The sequence below is a fragment of the Neocloeon triangulifer genome, unplaced genomic scaffold (assembly GCF_031216515.1).
Source record: "Neocloeon triangulifer isolate White Clay Creek 2 clone unplaced genomic scaffold, ASM3121651v1 ptg000006l, whole genome shotgun sequence".
Lineage (NCBI taxonomy): Eukaryota > Metazoa > Arthropoda > Insecta > Ephemeroptera > Baetidae > Neocloeon > Neocloeon triangulifer.
Window position 1 is genome coordinate 1,718,048 of NW_026775549.1, and position 22,259 is coordinate 1,740,306.

Consider the following 22,259-nt stretch of genomic DNA (forward strand, 5'->3'; position numbering starts at 1 on the left):
TAAAATATTTTAGCGTTGGTAAAACTGACGTCAAATGCAAAGGACACGGTGACCACGCCTCTATTTCGCAAAAACAAAGCAAAAGCAGCAGTCGAATCAGGGAAAACCAAACAACTCCCTTTTATTATTGCAGGATAAATGTATTTTTGAAAATAACGAAAACTGAAATCTAAAAGATGTGATTGACTACCTTGCCCTTGTTGAGTGACTTACCAAAATGCCTTCGAGCTCCGAGTACAACGAAATTAAGCCAAAACTGAGCAGCACAGTCCGTCTGCAATGGAAAGTCCTTCAGACAATGATCTTTGCTGCGACGGCTGTCTGTGGCTACGCCTGTGCCATAATTTTTGGCTACTGGTTACAGGGCCTAGAGAGCCATTGTCCACTTTTTGCTGATATCAAATTCCTGAAGTTTGACAACACCAGCACCTCGTCAACCCTTGAAATTGATTTTACGGCAAGCAAGTGGGGCAAGGATGCTCTCTGTTCCTTCTGCCAGTTTGTCCCTCTTCTGACTGCCGTTTATGCCTTTATTTGGGGAGGATCTTTTGCTTGTTGTGGTCGAGGAGGGAAGTCACCCGATGGGTATTTATTTTCACTCATGGTTTTCTGAGAAAGTTTTTAACAAAAAAATTGAAAAATTCCAGTGTTGAGCCTTGGAAGTTGGTGTTTGCCGCCCTTGCCTTCAGTCTAATATTCATGCCAATTGCAATCGCTGCAGCAGCCTTGACTACATCAGGGTTGTCGGAAAGTTGTGAATCATTGTCGGGCACCCTCGAGGAAATGGGGTAAGTTTGAATTTTATATATTAATTATGTTTTTGTATAATGTTTTTGGGTTAATGGGAGTTTAAATTTCTATCAGCACTGTATATAATATAAAATACAATTTGCATAAATATTTTTGCTTGATTGTAAATAAATATATCCAATGACGCAGCCAACTGCAACTGGCAAGGGACGTTTGTACTGGGAAAGTTAACCCAGGTGTCAAAATTCCAGAGACGTCTAGCTTGGAGGTGCTAAAGGTACTTTTTTGCTACACATAAATTGATTATCTTTAGATAAAATTATTTTCCTCAAATACTTTTATGCACAAGGATGTATATAAATTTTTGTATTTATCCATTGTAGATAATGTAAAATTTCTTTATTTTTTCTTAAAGAGGAAATAAAATTTGATTGCTTGAGTTTGTATTTGAAAATTATATTTCATCTTTCTCATGAGGCTGTTTTAATTTTCTCTTCTACAGGTTGTTGCCTGGATGAGTGCCAGTGGCTGGGGCCTTGCAGCTGTTCTCCTTTTTATTCGCTATTTGTGCTTGGCAGATTTTGAAGAGATGCCGAGAAAATGCAGCAACCTGACTGCAAAATCTTCAGCTGCGTCTGGACCAAGCACGGTATAAATTTGTAAATAATTTCTGCAGTTGCACTGGATTAATTGAAAAAAATTAGTCGTCAGAAGAAAGAACTGTTACCATTGAATGCTGATCGAATGTTGAAGAAGGCTGCCCTTATGTCTCCACAGTATACGTAAATGACACAATAAGCTGCATTTTAGCGTTTGGCATTTCGATATGAAAATCTTTAGTTCCTTCACTTGTTACCGACTAGTACTTAATTCTTCTTTAACTTTCTTCAAATGCACAGACTGTCTTGATGATGCTTACTGTAGTTACTATCACATTTTTTTTTTTATAATTTGGTATAGTTTTGTTAAGCAATTTTAACTTAGCCAAATCAAGCAAAATTTCTGATTAAGTTGATAACGAACCATATTTCAGTATTATTTAAGTCAACTATAAACAAAATACTTTATTCACACATTACTAAATATAGATTTTTTTTAACTTGAACTTAAAATTTAATCAATTTTTTTTTATCTACTGTCTGAAATTTTTAAACCAAACAGATCATCCAGTCTTCCTGTCGCATCTTTCAATTTGATTTGTGCTATGCTCATTCAACTGGAAGTGATAATTAATTTTGGAGTGCTAAGAGTGAAACAAATTTTAAAGTTCTTATTTAATTTTGAAGTTCTTTTGTGAGTCTATTGATTGAAGTCTTTTATTGATATTTATTTTAATTTCAAGTATTCCTATATAATGTTTGCTTCGCATCTTGTTAAAATCCAAGATAAACAAACTTAACCTCAACTAACTGTGTGAACTTCTGAGAAGGCTGACTGATTTCTATGCTTTTATACTATATTCTACAAAATGTAATCATATCACAAAATACAAGAGCGGAAGTTTACAAAAAGCAAATAAAACTTTTATTCAACATTCCTTAGTAACACAATATTATTTATCCATTTGATCACGCATTGATTAGAAGAATTTGAGATATTTTAGTTTGGACGTTTCAAGAGAAGAGCTTTTCCGCAAAGTCCCTGTTTCAGTCCTCCCTCAGGTACAATGTATTCCAGATCACTGGCCTCCCTCTCAGGGTCAATCTGAACCAGGTTTTCGTTGCTTGTAACCAAGTCTGTCAAAGGCCACGCGCTGAGGTGTCTGCTCTTTCCCTGCAACGCCAGTACATGGAGGCAACTCACTGGCAAGTACTTTTTAACTTCCTGCAGCGCTTCAGGGCCTGGAGGTAGATTTTTGTAAGCGGGCAAGGGTGGGTTAGAAGATGGTTGAGATATTGGAATTATTATTCCGGTGATTATGGCCCAATGCGCTTTATGACCTTTGAGACACTCCGGTGAAAAGTTTCGAGACGAGTCATAACTGAATTTTAAATTTAAGGAAAATTACTTACTTAAATTTTTAGTTTATTTTTTATGAAAAGGATACGGCACAAGAAGCAGATCTCCAGCTGCCAATGTTTCAGCAATAAATTCTTGGTTACGCAGGTGTCCTGAGTGTAGAGATTGAACTTCGTTGTTTGGTAAAAAATGAGTGGCAAGTTTCTTCAGATTTTCGGCGCAGAACATTTCTCCGTGGTTTGTGTATTTTCTCTCTCGAGCCACATTCAGAATTTCGTCCACGGTGATAGGTTGCTGGAGAAACACGGATAGCGCCATATTCAGAGCAACGATTCCACATCTAAAAAATAGTGTATGCTTAAAATAATTTAAAATTAAAAGAACGCAAATTTACTTTGGTCCTATTTGTGGAATATGCTGGACGTGTCTTGAAATTACTAGTGCGGCTGAGCCTCCCAATGAGCCCCAATCGCACAATTTTTTGACGAGTTTTTGCACAACAGCCTCATGAGACTCGATTTCGATTTCTGGAGATTTTGATTCTTCAGCATTTCCAAAATTGGGCAAAGACGGTGGTGGTGGAGGAGGAACTGGTCCACCTGAGCCGTTTGTCGTTGCTCCAGACTTATTTTTGTGAGTCTCGGAAGTAGTTTCAGACATGAAAGTCCGCTGAAAAAAATAAATTGTAAAAATAAGATTTAATATTTATTTATAATATATTTAGTTATAAGTAAAGGTCTTCAGATAAAAATTTAAATATTATTTTTCTTAGAAATTTGGTGTTGATTGTTGAAATACACACTGCACTGTACCTCTCATAAATATAACTAAAAATATGTTCGCTGTGGGAGACGTGTCGGGTGTGTGTAATGTAATGCGATGAATTTATTCAATTTTTTAAAGATTTTCGGAAAACCTCCGCATAATAACTGCTGAATGAGGATTTGAAGCCTCCAAATTTTTAAAATGTCAATTGTTTTTTCTCATCATTGTTGCCAGAATTGTTCAACACTAAAATTTTCACAAACAACGCATTTTTCGACACAAAAGAAATAAGAAGTGTCATCCCATTTAAAAACTTTAAATTTGGCGCCCCCAAAAAAGTAGTTCGCCAATCAGCCAGTCGCTCTTCGTGTTCCGCGCGCATTCTGCCATTTAATTGCAGTGAAAGGACGCCAAATTAACTTGAATTTCTCGATAATTCATGGGTATTTGAAGATTTGATAACAGAAAGCATCTCGTCGGGGATGCGAGCAATTTTCTGAGGGTGCGGTCGAGCGTCAAATCGAGGTGAGAGGGGCAGAAAAGAGGGCTGAAAAGTGGGCCCAAGGGCAGACGCGGACCTTGAAGAGGCCGCCGCATTCCCGCATGTAATTAACGATTAATTATCGTGTCCATTTTATAGAAATTGATCAATGTGATTTACCCTATTGAGCAGCGAGCGCGGGGCAGTTTTCGGCTAGGATAAGCGGCATCGCGCAATCTTCTCTCGGTTCTAATGCCGTTTTAATATTGGTGAGCGATTAAAAACGTGATTTGCTGTGTAAATAGTGCAATCAATCAATACGGAATTATTGTTTACGTACCTGTCATAATTTAAAGATGGATCCAATGATTTTTTCACCCCTAAAATGGCACCCGCGTACTTAATTTCGGCGTGAATCACGTTTCCGACGCCCTGCTCGCGGCTTTTTTGCGTTTATTTCGGTTTGTTTACATTTTATCATGACGTTAACTTGCAGCGAACCGCAAAAATGAGGCACGGGGGGTTATGAATCACGGCGATTTTAAGGTGGACGCGAAATTAAGATTGCACCTTTTTGCAGGCCATGGCAGACCCGCAAGCGATTCGCAGACACAGCACCGGGGGCTCGTGGCAACCCCGAGGAAGAGGCAGAGGTTATTACAGAAACGGGACGAACAGACAAAACGGCCATCAAAGGATTCTGCCAGCAGGTATATCATAAATTAAATTGCTTTGATTTTTTCTCATATATTTTGACGGATCTCGATGACCTTGATTAAATGAAGTGTTTTATTAATTATTTGTAAAGTGATGCATTTTTCATCTTAATTTTAAGTTTGCTTAAAAAAAATTAATTTTTAAATTCAGCATAAATCAGAAAAATCATATATTAATAACCTTTGTGTAAATCAGACCTTCTTGCAGTTGCTGAGCTCGGAGAGAGTTCGCAGCAAATCATCACAGAACTCCTCGAAGCAAACCAAGGGCCTTACAGTGGATGGAAGTTGTACAACAAACAAGAGAGTAAGCGACTGAAATTAAATCTTTAAACAAAATTTTATTTTCTTTTATTTTAAAATTGATTTGGCTTTTTCTTCTGGCGTTGTTATTTACTTAAAACTACCTGTGACAATTAAGTCACTGGTGTGTGGTTTCCTTTTTGTTGAGTCAATTTTGTAGCGACCTCCTATAGTTGGAGGGTGTTTTTTGTCTGCAAATGTGTGAGACGCAATGAAAAATGGTGGCATGTGTAATGTGCTTAGCGGAGCAGCGGAAAAGACGCAGCCCGAATTGGGGTGAAGCAGAGACCTTAGCGCTGCTGCAGCTGTGGGGCGAGCGGGTGCAGGAGATGAAGACCACCAAGAGAAACGGCTTCATGCTTGACGAGATGGCCAGGTTGCTGCAGGAGAGAGGCTACTCAAGGTCGAGCACCGAAGTCAAAACCCGCATCGCCAATCTCTCCCAGGAATATAGGTACTACAACTGTTCAATCCTCAGCAAGGAGGAAAAATTAATTTTAAATCAGAATTAACTGATAAGGTTGTTGCAAATTTCCTGTCTAAAAAATAATCATCTGGTTTTTTTTAGAATGGAGCTTCGCAAGCGCAGTCTGGGATTTCCAAAGGGCAACTTTAAGCTGTGGGATGCCGTTCACGCCATACTCGGTTCAGACGAGTCGATGATGTACTCAGCCTCAGATCAAGCAGCCGCCCAGCAACAGCAGATTTTTGCTGAAAATCTGCAGCAGTTGCAACAACTGCAACATTTGCAGCAGCAAGCACAGTTAGTAGCCGCACAACAAGCTCAGCATGGTGGTTCTGGATCAGGTAAATAAACTTAACAACTTTTATTTCAGTGAAATCATTAGCAATTTAATTTATACTCTTAATCTTAGAAAAAAATTATAATTTAGAACAAATGAAAAATTTCTTTAAAATGCTCTTGTTTAAAAAAAAAATATTGGAAGTAATTTAAAATTTTCCAGCAACTAATTATTTAACAATTTATAAAATAGTTTTGCCTATTTTTACTGTAGAATTTATTTTAAATACTTATTAATATTTATTATTTAACTTCTTACAGTTTTTCATGACTAATTTATATCTAAATCTTTACATTGCTCTTCTCTTTCTGAACTAGACACTGAGGGTGCTGAAGCACTTTGCTGTGACATTGATCCAGGCATGCTGATGGCCCAGCAGGAATGTGATGAGGAAGAAGAAAATGAAAACGATCACCAGCAAGGGACCCACCAAGGAGAATTGGAAAAACAGCCAGCGCCCGCCATTGCAGCGCCCGCTCCTTCCTCGCTGCCCCCCGCCATGAATCTGCCCACGAACGGTTTGCCCAACATCCCTCCCTCTCTTACTATCAGCCTCACGTCAGTGCCGCCTTTGCAAGCGCCCAACGGCACCCACTCATCCTCTCGGGTTCCGGCCCTCATCCGCATGGGCACCAAACGACCCAGTCAGGAAGGGACACCTCCGCCTCCCACCTCGAGAAAAACCGTCGGGAAGAAGCCTCGGTTTTCTCTAGACTCGGCACTGCTGGCACATGTGCGGGCAGAGGAAGCCGCTTCTCGGGCCGACCACAATAGCACCCACTCAGAGGAGAGCAACCCGACGCCAGAGAGTGTCGGGTGGGCCTTCGTCCTCGAGTTTCTCCAACAGACCAAACATGAGAACGAGCTGCACAATCGCGCCTTGATGATCATGATAGAGCAGCAGATCAAACTGCAACGGCAGAGCATCAAGATGCAGAAACGCATTTTGAATTTGCTGGAGAAGCAGGAGAGCCCCGAGGGCACTGAAACCTTCGAAGGCACTGATACAAGTGAGGTTTGCTGCAAGCTGGAGGTTGATGAGGCTGCTGAGGAGGAGGATGTTGCCGACAGCTGAAGATGTTAGTGATGTGCCAATTGACAGGATGAAGACTCGATTCACTTTTCGGTAGACTAGTTATTGATTTGCTCTCAAACAAAATTGAAGTATGCGTGACGCCAGAGAGAGAGGGAGAGAGAGCATCGTAATTTTGAGCTGCCATTCAGCCTTGCTAGCAGCTTTCACAGCTGCTGACGAATTTTTCTGTAATGAACAGGAACGTTAGCTTTGATTTCGGAAATATCTATACTTAAGTGCTGCTAGTTTGTTTGATCGTTAGGCAAAGCGTATTTATTTTTGAGTGATACTTGTCGAAAATGATCCTGTGAATGAAAATTGTGTTGTTTCAAAAGAGAACGTGATTGCATTTATAGAAAACGCTTCTCTATCACTCGCTCGTTGGTCTGAAACAAAGGCCATTTTATCTGCTTTAAACTCTCTCTTCAATGATTTGGTTGAAAAGATCTGAAAATACAGAAAACCACTGCACATAGAAAGTAACTCGATTAGCAATATAAAATGTTGCCATACTTAATGATAGTATATTCAATATACATTGTAGAATGAACATTTATACTGCAAAGATATACACATTGGTAATAATGGAATAGCTAGTTGACGCTATGTACATAATTTATTGATGTGTGATAGACTTAGATGCATGACAACAAAGAGTAACAGTTAGACCAATGGGATGGTAATTTTTTTTTCGCTACTGAACAAAATGAAAGAAAGCCCTGCTTCCCCTCACACTGCAGATCTCGATTTTGATCCTACTTAAAGCATTTAAATTCGGCAGTAGACTTTTTATTTGTAGTCTTTTGGACGAATCGTATACGACAAAGTTAAATGCATAAGCATTGTCTCTATTATTTTGTAGCCTAACTATGTTTAGAATTTTATTTAAAAAGTAATTACACAACTCTGTGCTGTTAACAAACATAGCAATTAACTCTGTAAGAATAACAGTGCATTCCGTAAAAAAACCTGTTACAAGCCAATACCTCAGAGAATATCAATCTACTTGATTGACCGTTCGTAATTAAGATAGAGAGCCTTATAATTGTGTTACATGACAACAAACAACCATAAAATATTATAACATGAGCCGTAGGAGTAAATTATAAAACTAATGTAACAGCAAGTTGTGTGTTTGAGTGTTAGTGAACTAACATCATTAATTTATGCTGTGCTTTTTTACTGATTGAATCCCGACCCTTGTTCCTATGTAATTGTAGAAACGGTGAAATTTTGGTTTTGATTCAACAACAGTGATCCTGATATATACATGCCAATACAAACAAATCACCTCACCCACGCTCGCCATCACAGTATTAACAAATCAAAACAGATAAAAATCCGATGTAAATAGAAAGCAAGTTAAATTGGAAACCGGTACCCATCGCCATCTCACAACAGTCAATAGCCACACACTCACAGATACAACAATAATATGTGACATATTTTTATTACAGATTGTTCTCAAGTGAAAGCAATAATGAACCTCGTTGTACGCTTCTTATCATTATACAATATTTTGTAACGCGACACATGGAACAAAGTTCAAGCATTTGCTGTAAAAACCTGGTAGTTCTCAACCACTTTCTTATTACTCCCTTGTTCGTACGTGAAATCTCTTATAATTTTCCAAAAATAAAGCTCATTTGCTTTGTTGCTCAATCGGAATTATTTGCCAACTTTGATTTGTGATTTAACAAGAGCAAAATCGCTGACCTTTTTTATCCTTACTGTTTGTAGGATTACCATTTTTTCCTGTATTTTTGTATTGTAGAGATCAGTATTTTGAATAAAGGTAGTGAATTACATACCAGCAAACCAAGACTTTCTTTGACCGAAAAACAAAATCAGAAGCTAAAAGCCAAATTCAAATAGGAAATTTTAAAATGGACATAAATTAATTTGGACTATTTTAGGCTTCAAGGAAGGTTCTCCAACGGTGGTCAAGGTTAGAGCGGTTGAAGGATTCATCAGCAGACACCCTGAGCTTGTCAAAACATCAGAGGTCAAAGATAGGAGGGCTTTTCCTGTGGACCTGAAGGTGCTGATGAGTGATGACGTCTTCATGGATTCGTGGCCAGACTTTGCCAATGAACTAATCGACTCGCCAGAAAAGACCTTGAACATACTTGGTCTTGCAATGCATCAAGTAATACATTTAAAATTTAAAAATACTAATTTAACATTGATTATAAAAATTAATTCAGGTTGTGTGCGAGGCGCTGAAACTTGAACTATCCAAGTATGTGGATGAGGACGATGATTCGACGCCTCCTAAAGTGGAGCTCCCTGTTGTCCGAGCGCGCATCATCGGCCACGAGCCTGTCATCCAACTGAAGCAACTCAAAGCCAACTATTTTGGCAAACTGGTCACCATCAGGGGTACCATTATCAGGGTGGGAGGTCTCAAGTTGCAGTGCACCTGGTTGGCGTACTCGTGCAACCAGTGCGGTCTTGTCCAGGCTGTGCGACAGCCAGAGGGAGCTTTCACGCAGCCCAGCAGTTGCGTCCAGAAGGGCTGCAGGTCTAAGACGTTCACACCCTTGCACTCCCACAAACTGACGCAGACTTCCAACTGGCAAACGGTGAAGCTGCAGGAAAATCTAGATGATGACCAGGTTTGTATTTCATTATTAATTTTTTCTCTAGTAAATAATTTATTAATTGCTGAAATTCTTTTTTAAAGAGAGAAGGTGGCAGAGTCCCACGAACTTTGGAGGTTGAACTGACAGAGGATTTGGTTGAAACTTGTGTCCCTGGTGATGAAGTGACTGTCACTGGCGTTGTCAAAGTATAATAATTTATTTACTACAGCATTAGATTTTAACATGATACAAATTTATTTAGGTTTTAAATAGTGAAGAAGTTAAACAGAAAGGTCCAAACATGTTCCTCTTGTACCTTGATGCAGTTTCTCTCACCAGCAACAAAAACAATGGAGGCCTAACTTCCAGTGGTGACATCAAATTCAACACTCGAGATAATGACGCTATTAAGGTTATATTTCTCGTAAACACTTGTTTGTGCAATTCTAGAAATATAAAATTATTTCAGGCAATTCACTCTGAGCCCGACTTGTTCCGTCTGATGGTGAACTCACTGTGCCCATCCATTTACGGACATGAAATGGTCAAAGCTGGGCTGCTCCTGGCACTGATTGGAGGAACGCCTAGAGAACCTTCATCCGGTCGATCCGACGTCCACGTTTTGGTAGTTGGAGATCCTGGCCTTGGAAAGTCTCAAATGCTACATGCAGTTACCTCTATTGCTCCAAGAGGTACAGACGTTAATGAAAAAAATATACATTTTTTTATAACCTTAACGATTTTAGGGGTTTATGTTTGTGGAAACACAAGTACCACTTCTGGCCTCACTGTAACTCTAACCAGAGAAAGCGGAGGCGACTTTGCCCTGGAGGCAGGAGCCCTTGTTTTGGCCGACCAGGGTTGCTGTTGCATTGACGAGTTTGACAAAATGTCAAATCAACACCAGGTTTCTTTAAAAATTGTCATCCTTAAATATTTATTATACCAAAATCTTTGAAAAAGGCTCTTTTGGAAACCATGGAGCAGCAAAGTGTGAGTGTGGCTAAAGCAGGAGTTGTCTGCTCTTTGCCAGCTAGGGCCTCTGTCTTGGCTGCTGCCAATCCAATAGGGGGCCATTACAACCGGGCCAAAACAGTGGCTGAAAATCTGAAAATGGGCCCTGCGCTTTTGTCCCGATTTGACTTGGTCTTCATCCTACTTGACCAGCCTAATGAAGTAAGGCGCATCATCTAATTCCTCATAAACAAAATAATATAATTTAATTTTAGCACCTTGATTCTCTGCTGTCTGAGCACATCATGGCCTTGCATTCGGGAAAGAAAATTAAAATGGGCACTTTTGATCGCTCTCGGGCGGACAGTCAATTGAGCTCATTTTCAGCAAATGTTCCCTTGAGGTGAGACTAAAAAAATTCTTCAAATAATTTATTATTAAAATATATTATTATAATATCCAATTCTATCTAAACTATTAGTGAGAAACTGAAACAGCCCCGTAATGAGCCGCTTGATCCAATCCCACCGCAGCTTTTGCGCAAGTACATTGCCTACGCAAAGAAAAATGTGCACCCAAAATTGAGCAACGAAGCGGCAGAAGTAATTCAGAAATTTTACCTCAAGCTTCGTTCTCAAAGAGGTCACCAGGACTGCACTCCAGTCACCACTAGGCAACTTGAATCCCTCATTCGCCTCACTGAAGTAATTAAAAAAAAAAACATTAAAAAATATATTTAAAAATTAATTAAACCAAAAGGCTCGAGCTAAATTGGAGCTGAGAAAAGAGGCTACAGAAGAAGATGCTCAAGACGTAGTGGAGTTAATGAAACACTCTTTGTTGGACACTTTCTGTGACGAGCTGGGATCTTTGGATTTTCAAAGGTCTCAAAATGGGTCAGGAACAAGCAGTCGATCTCAGGTATATTAAGTTTATTTCAACCATATTACAAATAAATTAACATATTTAATTATAAACACAATCCCAGGCCAAGAAGTTCATTGGCATTCTTCAGCGTAAGGCAGAGCTGCAGACAAAGTCTTTGTTCACTGTGTCTGAGATGAAGGAGGTTGCTGCCCAGGCGCGAATTGTAGTTCCAGACTTCAGCAACTTTGTGGCCACTCTCAACTTGCAGGGCTTTCTGCTGAAAAAGGGAGCAAACATTTACCAACTGCAGTCTGTGGATTATTGAATTTACTTTCCGTTTCTAGATTTTAATTTGAGAAATGTGCCAAAATTGCATTTATTTTTACTTTGAAATTAATAAATAAATATACAGATGGATGGAAAGGAAACAAAAAAAATTACAATTAATTTTGTTTAAATTCTTACCTTGAATGTGTGAGCTAATGGGATGATTCGGCGAGAGGGAGAGAAGTCGCATGTGTGGAGGGACGGGCGCAAAAGCAGACTGGTTGCCAGAAATGATGTGCAGGGACGTCCTTGATATAACGCTGTTGATTTGTGGAATGCCTTCTTCATCAGACGCAAACTCTTGGGACGACAAGCGTTGTCTTGTCTCTCTGTCACGTCGTTCTCTTGCTCTTCTGTTTTGAAACCAAATTTTTACCTGTGAACAAAAACAAAAAATGAATTAATTTATTAAAATAAATAATTATAATGGCATTATTATTTTTTAATTTGAATAAATTTATGATGCTCACCCGCGTTTCGGAAAGATTGAGGTAATTTGCCAGCTCGGCCACATCTGAGCTGCTCAAGTACTGGCTTTGCTTGAACCGTTGCTCAAGAACCGACACTTGTGAGCTGGAAAAGGGAATGCGAGGATTGCGGCCTAGTTTTCTCTTCTGAGCGCCCTCTTTACGTTTGGTTCCTAAAAAACAAAACAATTCAACTGTAAGTTGAATAAATTCTTAACAAAAATATTTCCAAGCACTGCTGGATTGGCTTGACTACGAAAAAAGCAAATCAATTTTGAAAGTTTTATGCAACCGGCTCGACATTAGTGTAGTGCGGAACAGTATTCGTATGGAAAAGGCTCAGGATTGATTTTCCCAATCTATTGTACTTGTTAAATAAATTTTTAAAGGTTTTATTGATTTATTATTTTTAATCATCTGCAAGTTAAAAAACGAATCAGTTGATCGGATATATGGCTTAAATAAAATTTTTCTTTAATCATCACAATATATATATATATATATGATTGTTAAAGAATTGAATTGATCAATGATATCATAGCGATCATAGGAAAAGTAAGATTTTTCATTACACCCTTTAAAGATTTAACCGCGCATTATAGAAAATTTATTTCAGCTAAATTCTTTTAAACAACTATAATGAAAACTAATTACAAAACGAAAATTAGCTTAAAACAAAAATTTAATTTTCTGAGAATAGTTAACAGAAATAAAAATGAATCACTTACTGGGCAATCTAGGCGGCCTATATCGAGTGCAATGCAACCATTCAAATCTCTGCTGCGAATCTACAGGCGGCGAGTTGGGCGGGCTGTCGTCGTTGATGTCGTCTACGACAATTTCGTCCTCCTCGGCGCCGCTCTCGTCCAGGTTGCCGAGTATCCTGGCGATGCTGAAGTCGGAGGTCTTCCTACTTGTGTCGCGCTCCATTTTCGAGTAGTCGCGGCCCCACCGCCCGCCCGCTTAAATAGCAACCCCCTTCCCTCGGCAGCTCATCTCTAGCAAAACGGATCCTCGTTGAGGTTAATTAAGCGTGCCAAGATGTTATTATTCGCGGCCAGGGTGGGGAGGCTGTGTTTTGACAACACCACCTCTCTCTTTATCATATTATGTAGCGACGGTCCATCCCCCTGAATCGCACAAAAAGAAGAGCCACTGAATATTATTATGTTTAAAATATAAACTACCTCTCAATTTTTTTGACTGAACTACACAGAAAAAAATTCAAATTACATAAGTTTTAAATTATAAATTAGTTCGGGACAGTTTCTGGAGAAAAAAAATTGATTTTAAATTTTGTAAGCGATAATTTTTGCTTGCATTTTTTTTTTAAACTAATATAATATATTTTGGGCTGTGAATTAGTGGTTTAGAAAGACAAAAATTTTAAAATCTTAGTGCGAAGAAAATAATTTCCATGAGTGAAAGTTTGCTGGGTTTGAGCTTGTCCAGGTGCAACGGCCGCACGTTTTATTTCACCCCTACAAAAGTGTCCCACGTGCTGGTTGTAGCAATTTCCAAGATTGCGCTCAGGATAATTGGTCGGAACTGAGGGCGGGATCGAGTAAGGTGCGCGCTTTGGGCGCATCATCTTGAGCCTCAATAAGCCTTTTTACTCGAGCCGCGGACAATGAGCTTAATCGCTTTGTCCCGTGCTGCGATGTTTATCTTCAGGGTTCTGGATAAAGGGATTTTGTGACAATGCAAGCAGGCGCACACTTTTGAGGCAGATGCGCCAGAAAAGTAGCACGGACTCAAAACCAAATTCTTGCAGTTTTGCAGCAAAAACGTTTCGTCAAAAAAAAAAGGAAAAGAAATGACAAAACTGGTTCTTATCGAGGGTAAACAAAATATTTTAATTAAATTATATAGTAACTTTTGACTAATCGCCTTTAACGTGGAATTGCGTTCCGAGACGCGAAAGTTGAGGATGAACTCAAATGAGTTTCAATGTAAAAACCTGGTAAAAACATAATTTATAACTTACTAGAAATTTAAAAAATGAATGTGACTAAAATTATGCGTCTTTCAGCTTTAAATTAAAAGTTTTAGGTTTACTCAAACTTTTAACCAATTTGTTACGATTATTTCATAACGGGGAAAAAAGAATGCACAATATTAAAAAAATTAATTTTAATATAAGGAGCGCCAATTTATTGCAAAATTAATGAATGAAATTTGAACAATCAAATTCCCCGTCTAAGTAAGTGAAAACGACTCTGAAATAGGAAACAAAGGTAGCGCTATTTAATTGAAACATTAGGTATTTAAATGAGTTTCAAATCATATTAAAAAATTATACATCATTTTAAAAAATTGGAAGCAGAACTATTGAACAAAGCCCAAGCTAAATATGAAGAAAATTAAAATTGGTGCAAGTTTTAAAATAATTATATATTTATTAGGTCATTTATTTTTAAAAATTTAAAAACAATCAAATTAGGAATAAAAAATTACAGGAAATTTTGAATTTGTGTAAGATTTAATAACTCCAAGATATTTAATACTTGCAAGAAATTCAGCTATTTTAATAGAATACTCGTTAATCTAAAATTGCATAATTAATTTAAATCCTCTTATTCCCCTCGTAAATAATTAACAGCACAATTAGCAACATCAAAGATTAAGAGATTACTTTATTAGTTGCGGCGCCCCTAAAACAAATTCACGTGCACGCCAGAACGCATTAGCAGGCACAAAAAGCGCAAGTCGGTTGTTAAGCAGATTACGTTACTAGTTTTATTATATGCCGAGAATATTATTACTATTTCTTTTTGTACAGGGCGCAGAAGTTTTCACGGGCGGATGGCGCGGTGATGGAGACGCGGGGCGACAATGCCGCTTTCCCAGTAATCGAATCAATGTGTGCGGTCCGGAAAGAAAAACAGTGCGGCCGCCTCGCCGCACCTTTTGTTGCACATTTTCTATTAAAGCAATCTGCCCATTTTTCCATCAGCCAAAGGGATGAATATAATTAGCAACTTGAAACCAACCCTTCTTGAAACTCGTCTACAATGTGAGCACATGGCCGCGGGCTGCCAGTTTCTTCGCGGCCGGATCTGATTTCGCGCATCTTTCCCTCTCGATGCGAAAGATGATTTTCCGCAGCGAGCTGAAACAAAAAAGCTGCACGGCGGCGCCTTTTGTCTTTCGACTTTGTTTGTAATTGATACCCCTTCTTTCTACCTCGCGCCGATCAAAACACGTTCAACTCAAGTTTCAGAAAATTTGTATCTCTTCCGAAATGCAAGCGGAGGCAGCAGCTCGGCGTGTTTCTATTTGAAAATTTGAAAAGGAGTCGAGATAAAAATCTCTCTGCCGCCGCGTCCAGTTGGCCCCCGATTGCGACCAGATCGCGCGGCTTATCTGATAATTTTCCCTGTGACGGAGCAAAGAAGCATGATTTCGAGTGTATTGTCAGGCGTGCATTGTTTATTAATTCGTCAGCTGCGCTGGCAAGTACATGTTCTGATGGCTGGGTAAAAAGTTTGTGCACAATATCATTAAATAAACCTGCCCAGTGAGCTTGAAGAGAGTGAATTTGTTTAGTATGTTGACAAGCAGATAATCTGTAAAGCCTATAAATATAAAATTGAGTTAGGAAGGAATTGCGTGTAAGTGTCTAATTAAAATCAGCTTTCTGTGGCACCTGGAATTCTATGGCAAAACTTTATTTTGACAATTTGAAAGAGGAATTGATAATTAATTCACTCTTTAAGAAGCTAAAAATCTAAGAAAAAATAGCACAGTTACAAATCTGCGGGAACTTGCTACAAATTATTAATTATTTAGTTTGAAAATATATATTTGAGAGAGAAATATTAACAATATTTTTTGTAATAATTTTTCGCCTGAAAATTAGATCTTTAAACTCAATTAACAACTTAAAACAAAATCAAAAGGTATTCGGAACAAAGAAAATCATGTTAATTAACTCTTAAGAATCAAATCTTTTTATATTTATCTTATCTTATAAGATCATCGCTACAGATTTGTTGATAAGAAAGTTCATCGGATTAGCCACTACTTTGTGAAATACCTTCATTTGGTGCACAGCAGTTCCAAAACCTCAAAAAAATGCATACAAACCCCGAGGTTTGAACCTGCAAAAATAAATGACGATAATTTGCCGTTACGCACTAAACGAGAGTAAGAATTTACTTGAAGTCAACAAGCCAGTTTAAAAGCAAAAAATAGAGATTAAAATTTTTTTATAAAAAGATTCTCAATTTTTAGTTTCGTTTTTTTTTTATGGCATGTGACATTTACTGTGAAATTTTACGAGTTAACTAGAATATTTAAAAACGCAATTTTTTATTTTTTATCTCTTGGCTGCGGCAAAAATATGCGAGCAGCAGAAGTAGTAGTTGCTCAAGTGTCTCTCCTCGGCGCAGCACACCATGATTGAATAATTTTCCAATATTTGAGCGCGCCGCACACAGGCGATCGGTAATTCAAAGCGAAGGGTTCTGGCCCGAATTTCGGACAAGGTGCTCTTATCTGCTGGTGAGGATCTGTGCAGGACCGGCCGGCCGGCCGGCAGCATCCATCTCTAGGTATAGGGCGCGCGTGTAACAAGACACCCTGCGGAGCGCTGAGGCGGAAGGAAGGTGGTCCCGTGCACGCGTGAATGCCGTTGCCTGGCGAACCAAATGCACCAATACACATCTTGGCCAACACGGCACCACCAATTATCTCGTTATTCGCCACCGCCAACAGCTGCTGTGCGTCAAATCGCGGCGACAGATTTTTTCGCAGAGCCTCCTTCCTTTCGATCGTCGCGCCGATTTCTTTCTTCACAGACAGAGGCAACTTGAGCCCCGAACGAGGAATTTGAAGGACTGCAAATGTGATGGGATTGCGCGGTCACGCGATTTGCCAAAAATCAGAGCGAACATGAGCTGCTTTTGTTGCGTCTCCGCGCTAAACGATGGCACGAACTCGACTTTTGCGTGTTTATTTTAAAAGAGCTCGCGAAGGGAAGCGTATTGGCTCGTTTAGATTTTAATCTCAAAATTTTCCAATCTGACTTAATTTATTAATCAATACAGTTGCTGTTGCAGCCCTAAAAAATATTTAAATTAAAGTAGGGAAGCTTTTGAAAGGCAAATGAATGCTTTAAAATTTTAAAGATTTAAAAAAAAAAACATTAATTGGCTTTGTTTTCAATTTTTTCATGCTTTTTATAAATTCAATTTTTTTTCCAATCTCAACGTAAGAAAAGTAACTATGATAAAAATTATTTTAAAATTAACTTATATGAAATTAGCACATTTAGTATAAATATTCAGTCACCGCAAGCAACAAAGGCCTATTTGAATTTGCATGAGCCAAAAGATTAAAAGCTGAAAGTGTTATGTGGCTCTGTAATAAGCTAAGGAGTCTTTATGAAAAAGAACATAAACTTTATTCGTAAAAGGTTAAATTTTTTTAGGCTTATTTTACATCTCAATTTTTTCTCTTTGATTGATTTATAATTTGATTTTCAAATGTTTTGAAGAATAAAACTGCGCAGCATTTTATAATAAGAAAATAATTTGGATTAAAACAAATACGCGAGTAAACCGAAGTGTGTGAAACTGTTACTCTTGGCACAATATTGTGATATATTTCCGCCCTAAATAAACTGATTCAGCGGCGAAATTCGATCAAACAACACCGCCTGCTTTGAGTGTGCGGCGCGATTGCATCACTGCACAACCAGGGGATGAATGTAATTCCCATCGGGGGATTTAATAATATAAACATGCATTATTCGGCCAGACTGCGAAAGGCAAGCGCATCTCGTCGCGGCGCAAACACCGCATCACGTAAATATAATATCCGATTACACACGGCCTAAAAAATCTGCCGCTGCACATCTAATCCGCGCGCTCGCTTCGGTTACATAAACAAACGCACTCAAAACTGGCCGCGGCGCCCACACAAAGGAGAGATGCAATTTTCGGAGCCACAGGAGACGCGTGCTGTAATTGAGATGCCCGGCCTGCACAGAATACGACGACAAAACGTGTCTTTCTGTGGCCACAAATTCACTCGGCGAAGAGCAAAAAAGTTTACACAGAGCAGCTCTAGTTTGAAAAAAAATATTGTTTAAAATTCGATTTTGATAAAAAATTATTTATAGAAAATTGAGACAACTTTTTTTCACGTGCAAAAAACATAAGAAATGTAAAAGAATAAATGAGAGCATTTTCCAATTTTTTACCTAAAACTTCAACAAACAAAATTCATTTGTTATTGTCATTAATGAATACATAATTATAGGAACATATAATAATTTTTCATATAATTAGGTACTTTTTCATTATTGATATCTCGTTAAAAAATATATTAAATTTAACATTGGATAACTTGGTAAAATTACGGTAAATTATTAAATATTATTTTTTTTTTTTAATTGAACACTTTATTGTTTTCTTTGGGAAAAATTTATGTTAAAACTTTTAATAGACTGTAAAATTTAGTTGGATTTTGCGTTATTTTTGTGACGTTGAATTTGATGCTCCCGTTAATAAAATAGCTCTTGACAAATTTGTCCAAAATGATGATGTCAGCTGAATCAGAAAATGGGCTGATATGCAAATTAGGTAAGCAGATACTGTTTTTAGTTGGTCCATCCACATTTCCACTAGGATGAACACTCAAACATGAACCAGTATATCAAATGCTGCCGATGGGGGTTCCAACGCTCCACGGCAGCCACCTCCCTATCTCCCATAACAATTATTATACAAAAGACGGCGGCGGCTGCCACATGCGCGCAGAAATAATATTTTTCGGAACGACGAAATTAAATTTTCACCTAATAAATTTATCTACAAGGTGAGACGCCACTAGTTTTTCATTTAACGTATTAAACGATATATTATCAAATATAAAAACGAACGCTGGCCGCAACTCGGAGTTTTCTTATCTTGAACGCGGATCGGAATACATAGGATAGGGGCACTTCACTCTAACTGAATTTAAATACAATTTCATTGAGCGACATTTCAAGTGCCAGTATCATGACAATAAAAAGTATATTCGAGTAGAAAAGATGCGCGCTGCGATTGTCGAAAGTGAAATGCAACACAAACTCTTGAGTGTTTAAAAACGCGTGAACTTGCAAGCAGATGATACTCTGGCTCGTTGCTTTTGAAGTTGAATGAATTGACAGTGTTTGCGTTTCGGTTTGGGAGGCGATCAACAAGGGTAAATGGATAGTAACGAATTTTCTTATTTTTCAATAATTTAATTTAGTCAAATAATCAGTGGTTCCATTTATCCATTAAGCACGTGGATAATATCAAATCTCAGATATTTATTCTGTCTGAATCTAAATTACCATTAAAAATTGTAATCATTAGAGCTTCAAAAATTTGATCCGAACATTCATCAAATAAATTTTCTTAAATTTAATTTGAAAGAATTTAAGAATGTGAAATTTATTAAATTAAATTATTTTATATTTTTGATTTGTAACCAATTTTCTTATTATTTAAAATATTTTGTATTTAATTTTTTTTTATAAACAATTTTTATCATAAAAATTTAGGCCAATGACGGGATTTTAAATAACTAAATTTTACTGATGAACGAGATTTTTTTTTTTTTTTTTTCATGTAGGTTGGGGATTTTATTGATTTATTAATTTATATGAAGGATTGTGCAAATTGCAGTCATTAGCAAATCACCCTACAGACTGTAAATCTCTAAATTTTAAGAGATAAATTGATAAGATAATGACGGTCGAGTTTTTATTGTACACATTTTATCTTTTACAGGCTAAAGGGAACATTTTTATTTGGGTTATTGAAAATAATTTTTGATAAGAACAGCGCGCAAAAAGAAAAAAGTAACTAATTTGAAGGAAAAATCAAATTATTATAATTCAATTAGAGTTAAATCAGAGACCATGCAGATGCAATTATAAATTTTTATCTCCTTCATTTCAATGCTGGATAATATGCGTGGATAATATAAATGCAAATCGAGTCAGCAGATGCCGCTCGGTGTACACACTACACAATTTGGTAGCTTAAAAAACCTGAATTGTATGCGACTGGTGGGAAGAACGCCTTTGAGGGTCACGCTTTGGTGCCCACAAGTGTTTCATACGAGAAAGTACACCGACAACCAACCCACTCTCCAACGAGTCGATTCAAAGTGAGCAAAGTGAGCGCAGTTTCTTTTCGGAATCGGCCTGAAGATGAAGTACATCGACTTGCCGGGCGGTGTGGGCAAAATGCCAATCGTGGGCTACGGAACGTGGCAGGTATAATTAATAAATTTGCTAACTGTCGCAAATGTTGTGTTGAAATTCATATTTTACGAATGAACTTCATTTCCCCCACATCCATCATCTCCGCAGTCCCATTTTTATAAAACTTCTTCTTGCGAATTATAAAATTTTTGCTATTCAAAGAAAAAAAAAAATGAATTTAAGATTTAAATAAAAGGCATGAATTCAATTTAAATTAATTGAAAAATTTCTATACACATAAGTGGAGAATTCAATTAGAGAGTGCGCAAGTAAGTGTGTTTGTTCAAGTCCACGACGGGAAACCGCTATCAGCAAATATTTGTTTTGTGATCGCATTTCTATGCCAGAAGCTGTATTCATTAGCGTCGCAAGTATTGATTATATTTATTTTGTCACAGGCCGTGGATTCCGAGCTGGAGGCCGCACTCGACGAGGCCCTGACCATTGGCTATCGGCACATTGATACCGCTTATGTTTATGAAAATGAGCAAGTTGTCGGTAAAGTGCTGAAGAAGTGGTTGGACGCCGGTAAAGTCAAACGGGAGGATCTGTTTGTGGTCACTAAGGTGCGGTTACGAACGATTTCTTTAAAACTTTAAAAATCTTTAAAAAAAAGTAATCCAAAAATGATAGTTTTACAAAAAAAAAAAAAAAAAAAAATAATTAAAAGGTAGGAACGATTTAAGTAAAATTATTTTTTTCCTGATAGTTGCCCGAAGTTGGAAATCGTCCAGAAGGAGTTGAAAAATATATCAAGAGATCCCTGGAAAAACTGCAGTTGGACTACTTGGACTTGTACTTAGTTCACGTTCCTTTCAGCTATCTCGAAAGGGGCGACGAGATTCACCCTAGGAAAGAGGACGGATCTATGTTGATTGACCCAACAACGGATCATGTTGCTGTTTGGAAGGTTAATTTTGTTTACTACCATTTTTAATTTTCAATAATAAATTTTATAAAATTAGGCAATGGAAGCGCAAGTCGCTGCCGGCAGAACAAAAGCCATCGGAATCTCAAATTTCAACGAGCGCCAGATTGAAAGAATCGTGGCCAACGCCACTATCAAGCCTGTAAATTTGCAGGTGATGAAATTAATTTTATTTGTAGAAATTTCATTAAAAATTTATTAATCAGGTTGAGGTACACGCGTACTTCCAGCAAAGGTCTTTGGAAAAGTTGTGCAAGAAGCATGGAATCTCAATGGTCGCTTATTCACCCCTCGGCTCGAAAAGCATGCAGCGCATTCTTGCCCAAGTTGGCATTGAGTAAGAATATTTTTAGTCTCTGCTGCGAGAATGACTTGATATATTTTATGTGACAGAAAAGAGCTGCCCGACTTGTTTGACAACCAGGTGGTCTTGGAAATTGCAACCAAATTGGGGAAAACGCCGGCGCAAATTTTACTCAGACACACTGTGCAAAGAGGAATTGCGGTCATTCCAAAAAGTGTCAATCCACAGAGGATGCGCGAAAACTTTGAGGTATAATGAGCTCATAAAAAAAGAAGATCAATTTTTCAATTTCATACTTTTTAAACAGATTTTGGATTTTGAGTTGAGCTCTGAGGATGCAAAAGCCCTTGATGCTCTGGACCAAGGACCAGCGGCCAGAGTTTTGGATTTCAGTTTTTTCAAAGGGTATAGATATATATATTTTTAATAAAAAAAAAATAGCTAAAACATTCCATTTTTAAAGGATCCGTGAACATCCAGAGTTCCCATTTTAAAACAAAGGAGAGACTAGAAGTTTTTGTTCTTTGTTATTTTTACCAGTACGGTGCATTTTTAATAAGTTGAAAAATAATTATTCCTGATATATCAAATAAAAGTGTTGAATTAAAAATAAATTAATTATCACCCATTTTCAAACTTGGAAAAACTAAAAAGGGGCATTCACAAAACAACGGTTGAACTAAAATTGAGTGGAAATACAAGTGCGAGTTATCAAGTTAATGACCTT

The 22,259-nt window shown here is 37.8% G+C and overlaps 5 protein-coding genes across 8 annotated transcripts; 3 read left to right on the forward strand and 2 right to left on the reverse strand.

The window, feature by feature from the left end:
• Positions 1-77: 77 nt before the first annotated feature.
• On the forward strand, positions 78-2,271 carry LOC132194089 (uncharacterized). The gene is made up of 5 exons (XM_059615160.1): positions 78-585; positions 648-788; positions 940-1,027; positions 1,253-1,399; positions 1,455-2,271. The coding sequence occupies exons 1-5, from the start codon at positions 218-220 to the stop codon at positions 1,488-1,490; spliced, it is 780 nt and encodes a 259-aa protein (XP_059471143.1). The 5' UTR covers positions 78-217; the 3' UTR covers positions 1,491-2,271.
• LOC132194088 (actin maturation protease) lies at positions 2,252-5,642 on the reverse strand. 4 transcript variants are annotated; one of them, XM_059615156.1, is made up of 5 exons: positions 5,488-5,642; positions 4,853-5,437; positions 3,104-3,378; positions 2,798-3,049; positions 2,252-2,731 (listed from the first exon to the last, which is right to left on the reverse strand). In XM_059615156.1, the coding sequence occupies exons 3-5, from the start codon at positions 3,367-3,369 to the stop codon at positions 2,350-2,352; spliced, it is 900 nt and encodes a 299-aa protein (XP_059471139.1). In that variant the 5' UTR covers positions 3,370-3,378; positions 4,853-5,437; positions 5,488-5,642; the 3' UTR covers positions 2,252-2,349. The 4 variants fall into 4 exon arrangements, with proteins under 4 accessions (XP_059471139.1, XP_059471142.1, XP_059471140.1 ...); XM_059615159.1 differs by lacking the exons at positions 4,853-5,437; positions 5,488-5,642 and adding an exon at positions 4,296-4,786; XM_059615157.1 differs by lacking the exons at positions 4,853-5,437; positions 5,488-5,642 and adding an exon at positions 4,136-4,265.
• LOC132194087 (DNA helicase MCM8) lies at positions 3,815-11,716 on the forward strand. The gene is made up of 14 exons (XM_059615154.1): positions 3,815-3,999; positions 4,536-4,665; positions 4,868-4,978; positions 8,769-9,001; positions 9,060-9,470; positions 9,539-9,643; positions 9,700-9,849; positions 9,907-10,129; positions 10,184-10,344; positions 10,401-10,613; positions 10,667-10,794; positions 10,873-11,095; positions 11,151-11,312; positions 11,380-11,716. Exons 2-14 carry the CDS (start codon positions 4,539-4,541, stop codon positions 11,581-11,583), a joined length of 2,451 nt encoding a protein of 816 aa, XP_059471137.1. The 5' UTR covers positions 3,815-3,999; positions 4,536-4,538; the 3' UTR covers positions 11,584-11,716.
• On the reverse strand, positions 11,586-13,275 carry LOC132194418 (homeobox protein MSX-2-like). The gene is made up of 4 exons (XM_059615672.1): positions 12,781-13,275; positions 12,056-12,225; positions 11,669-11,961; positions 11,586-11,598 (listed from the first exon to the last, which is right to left on the reverse strand). The coding sequence occupies exons 1-4, from the start codon at positions 12,980-12,982 to the stop codon at positions 11,586-11,588; spliced, it is 678 nt and encodes a 225-aa protein (XP_059471655.1). The 5' UTR covers positions 12,983-13,275.
• Positions 13,276-20,109: 6,834 nt separating this feature from the next.
• Positions 20,110-22,154, forward strand: LOC132194266 (aldo-keto reductase family 1 member A1). Its single transcript, XM_059615437.1, has 8 exons — positions 20,110-20,312; positions 20,699-20,866; positions 21,010-21,210; positions 21,266-21,382; positions 21,435-21,565; positions 21,622-21,781; positions 21,840-21,937; positions 21,996-22,154. The coding sequence occupies exons 1-8, from the start codon at positions 20,247-20,249 to the stop codon at positions 22,024-22,026; spliced, it is 972 nt and encodes a 323-aa protein (XP_059471420.1). The 5' UTR covers positions 20,110-20,246; the 3' UTR covers positions 22,027-22,154.
• The last annotated feature ends 105 nt before the right edge of the window (positions 22,155-22,259 follow it).

Bases quoted from the DNA above. Each gene is read 5' to 3' on its own strand.
- LOC132194087 (XM_059615154.1), top strand. From the start codon at position 4,539: ATGGCAGACCCGCAAGCGATTCGCAGACACAGCACCGGGGGCTCGTGG. The intron at 10,345-10,400 runs GTTTCTTTAAAA...TCTTTGAAAAAG, and splicing joins AAATGTCAAATCAACACCAG to GCTCTTTTGGAAACCATGGA. The intron at 11,313-11,379 runs GTATATTAAGTT...ACACAATCCCAG, and splicing joins GAACAAGCAGTCGATCTCAG to GCCAAGAAGTTCATTGGCAT.
- LOC132194089 (XM_059615160.1), top strand. From the start codon at position 218: ATGCCTTCGAGCTCCGAGTACAACGAAATTAAGCCAAAACTGAGCAGC. The intron at 586-647 runs GTATTTATTTTC...GAAAAATTCCAG, and splicing joins GGAGGGAAGTCACCCGATGG to TGTTGAGCCTTGGAAGTTGG. The intron at 1,028-1,252 runs GTACTTTTTTGC...TCTCTTCTACAG, and splicing joins CTAGCTTGGAGGTGCTAAAG to GTTGTTGCCTGGATGAGTGC.
- LOC132194418 (XM_059615672.1), bottom strand. From the start codon at position 12,982: ATGGAGCGCGACACAAGTAGGAAGACCTCCGACTTCAGCATCGCCAGG. The intron at 12,226-12,780 runs GTAAGTGATTCA...TTTGTTTTTTAG, and splicing joins TAGGCCGCCTAGATTGCCCA to GAACCAAACGTAAAGAGGGC. The intron at 11,962-12,055 runs GTGAGCATCATA...TTTTGTTCACAG, and splicing joins TCAATCTTTCCGAAACGCGG to GTAAAAATTTGGTTTCAAAA.
- LOC132194266 (XM_059615437.1), top strand. From the start codon at position 20,247: ATGAAGTACATCGACTTGCCGGGCGGTGTGGGCAAAATGCCAATCGTG. The intron at 21,211-21,265 runs GTTAATTTTGTT...TTATAAAATTAG, and splicing joins ATCATGTTGCTGTTTGGAAG to GCAATGGAAGCGCAAGTCGC. The intron at 21,383-21,434 runs GTGATGAAATTA...TTTATTAATCAG, and splicing joins TCAAGCCTGTAAATTTGCAG to GTTGAGGTACACGCGTACTT.
- LOC132194088 (XM_059615156.1), bottom strand. From the start codon at position 3,369: ATGTCTGAAACTACTTCCGAGACTCACAAAAATAAGTCTGGAGCAACG. The intron at 3,050-3,103 runs GTAAATTTGCGT...ACTATTTTTTAG, and splicing joins ATTCCACAAATAGGACCAAA to ATGTGGAATCGTTGCTCTGA. The intron at 2,732-2,797 runs GTATCCTTTTCA...TTTAAAATTCAG, and splicing joins GGAGATCTGCTTCTTGTGCC to TTATGACTCGTCTCGAAACT.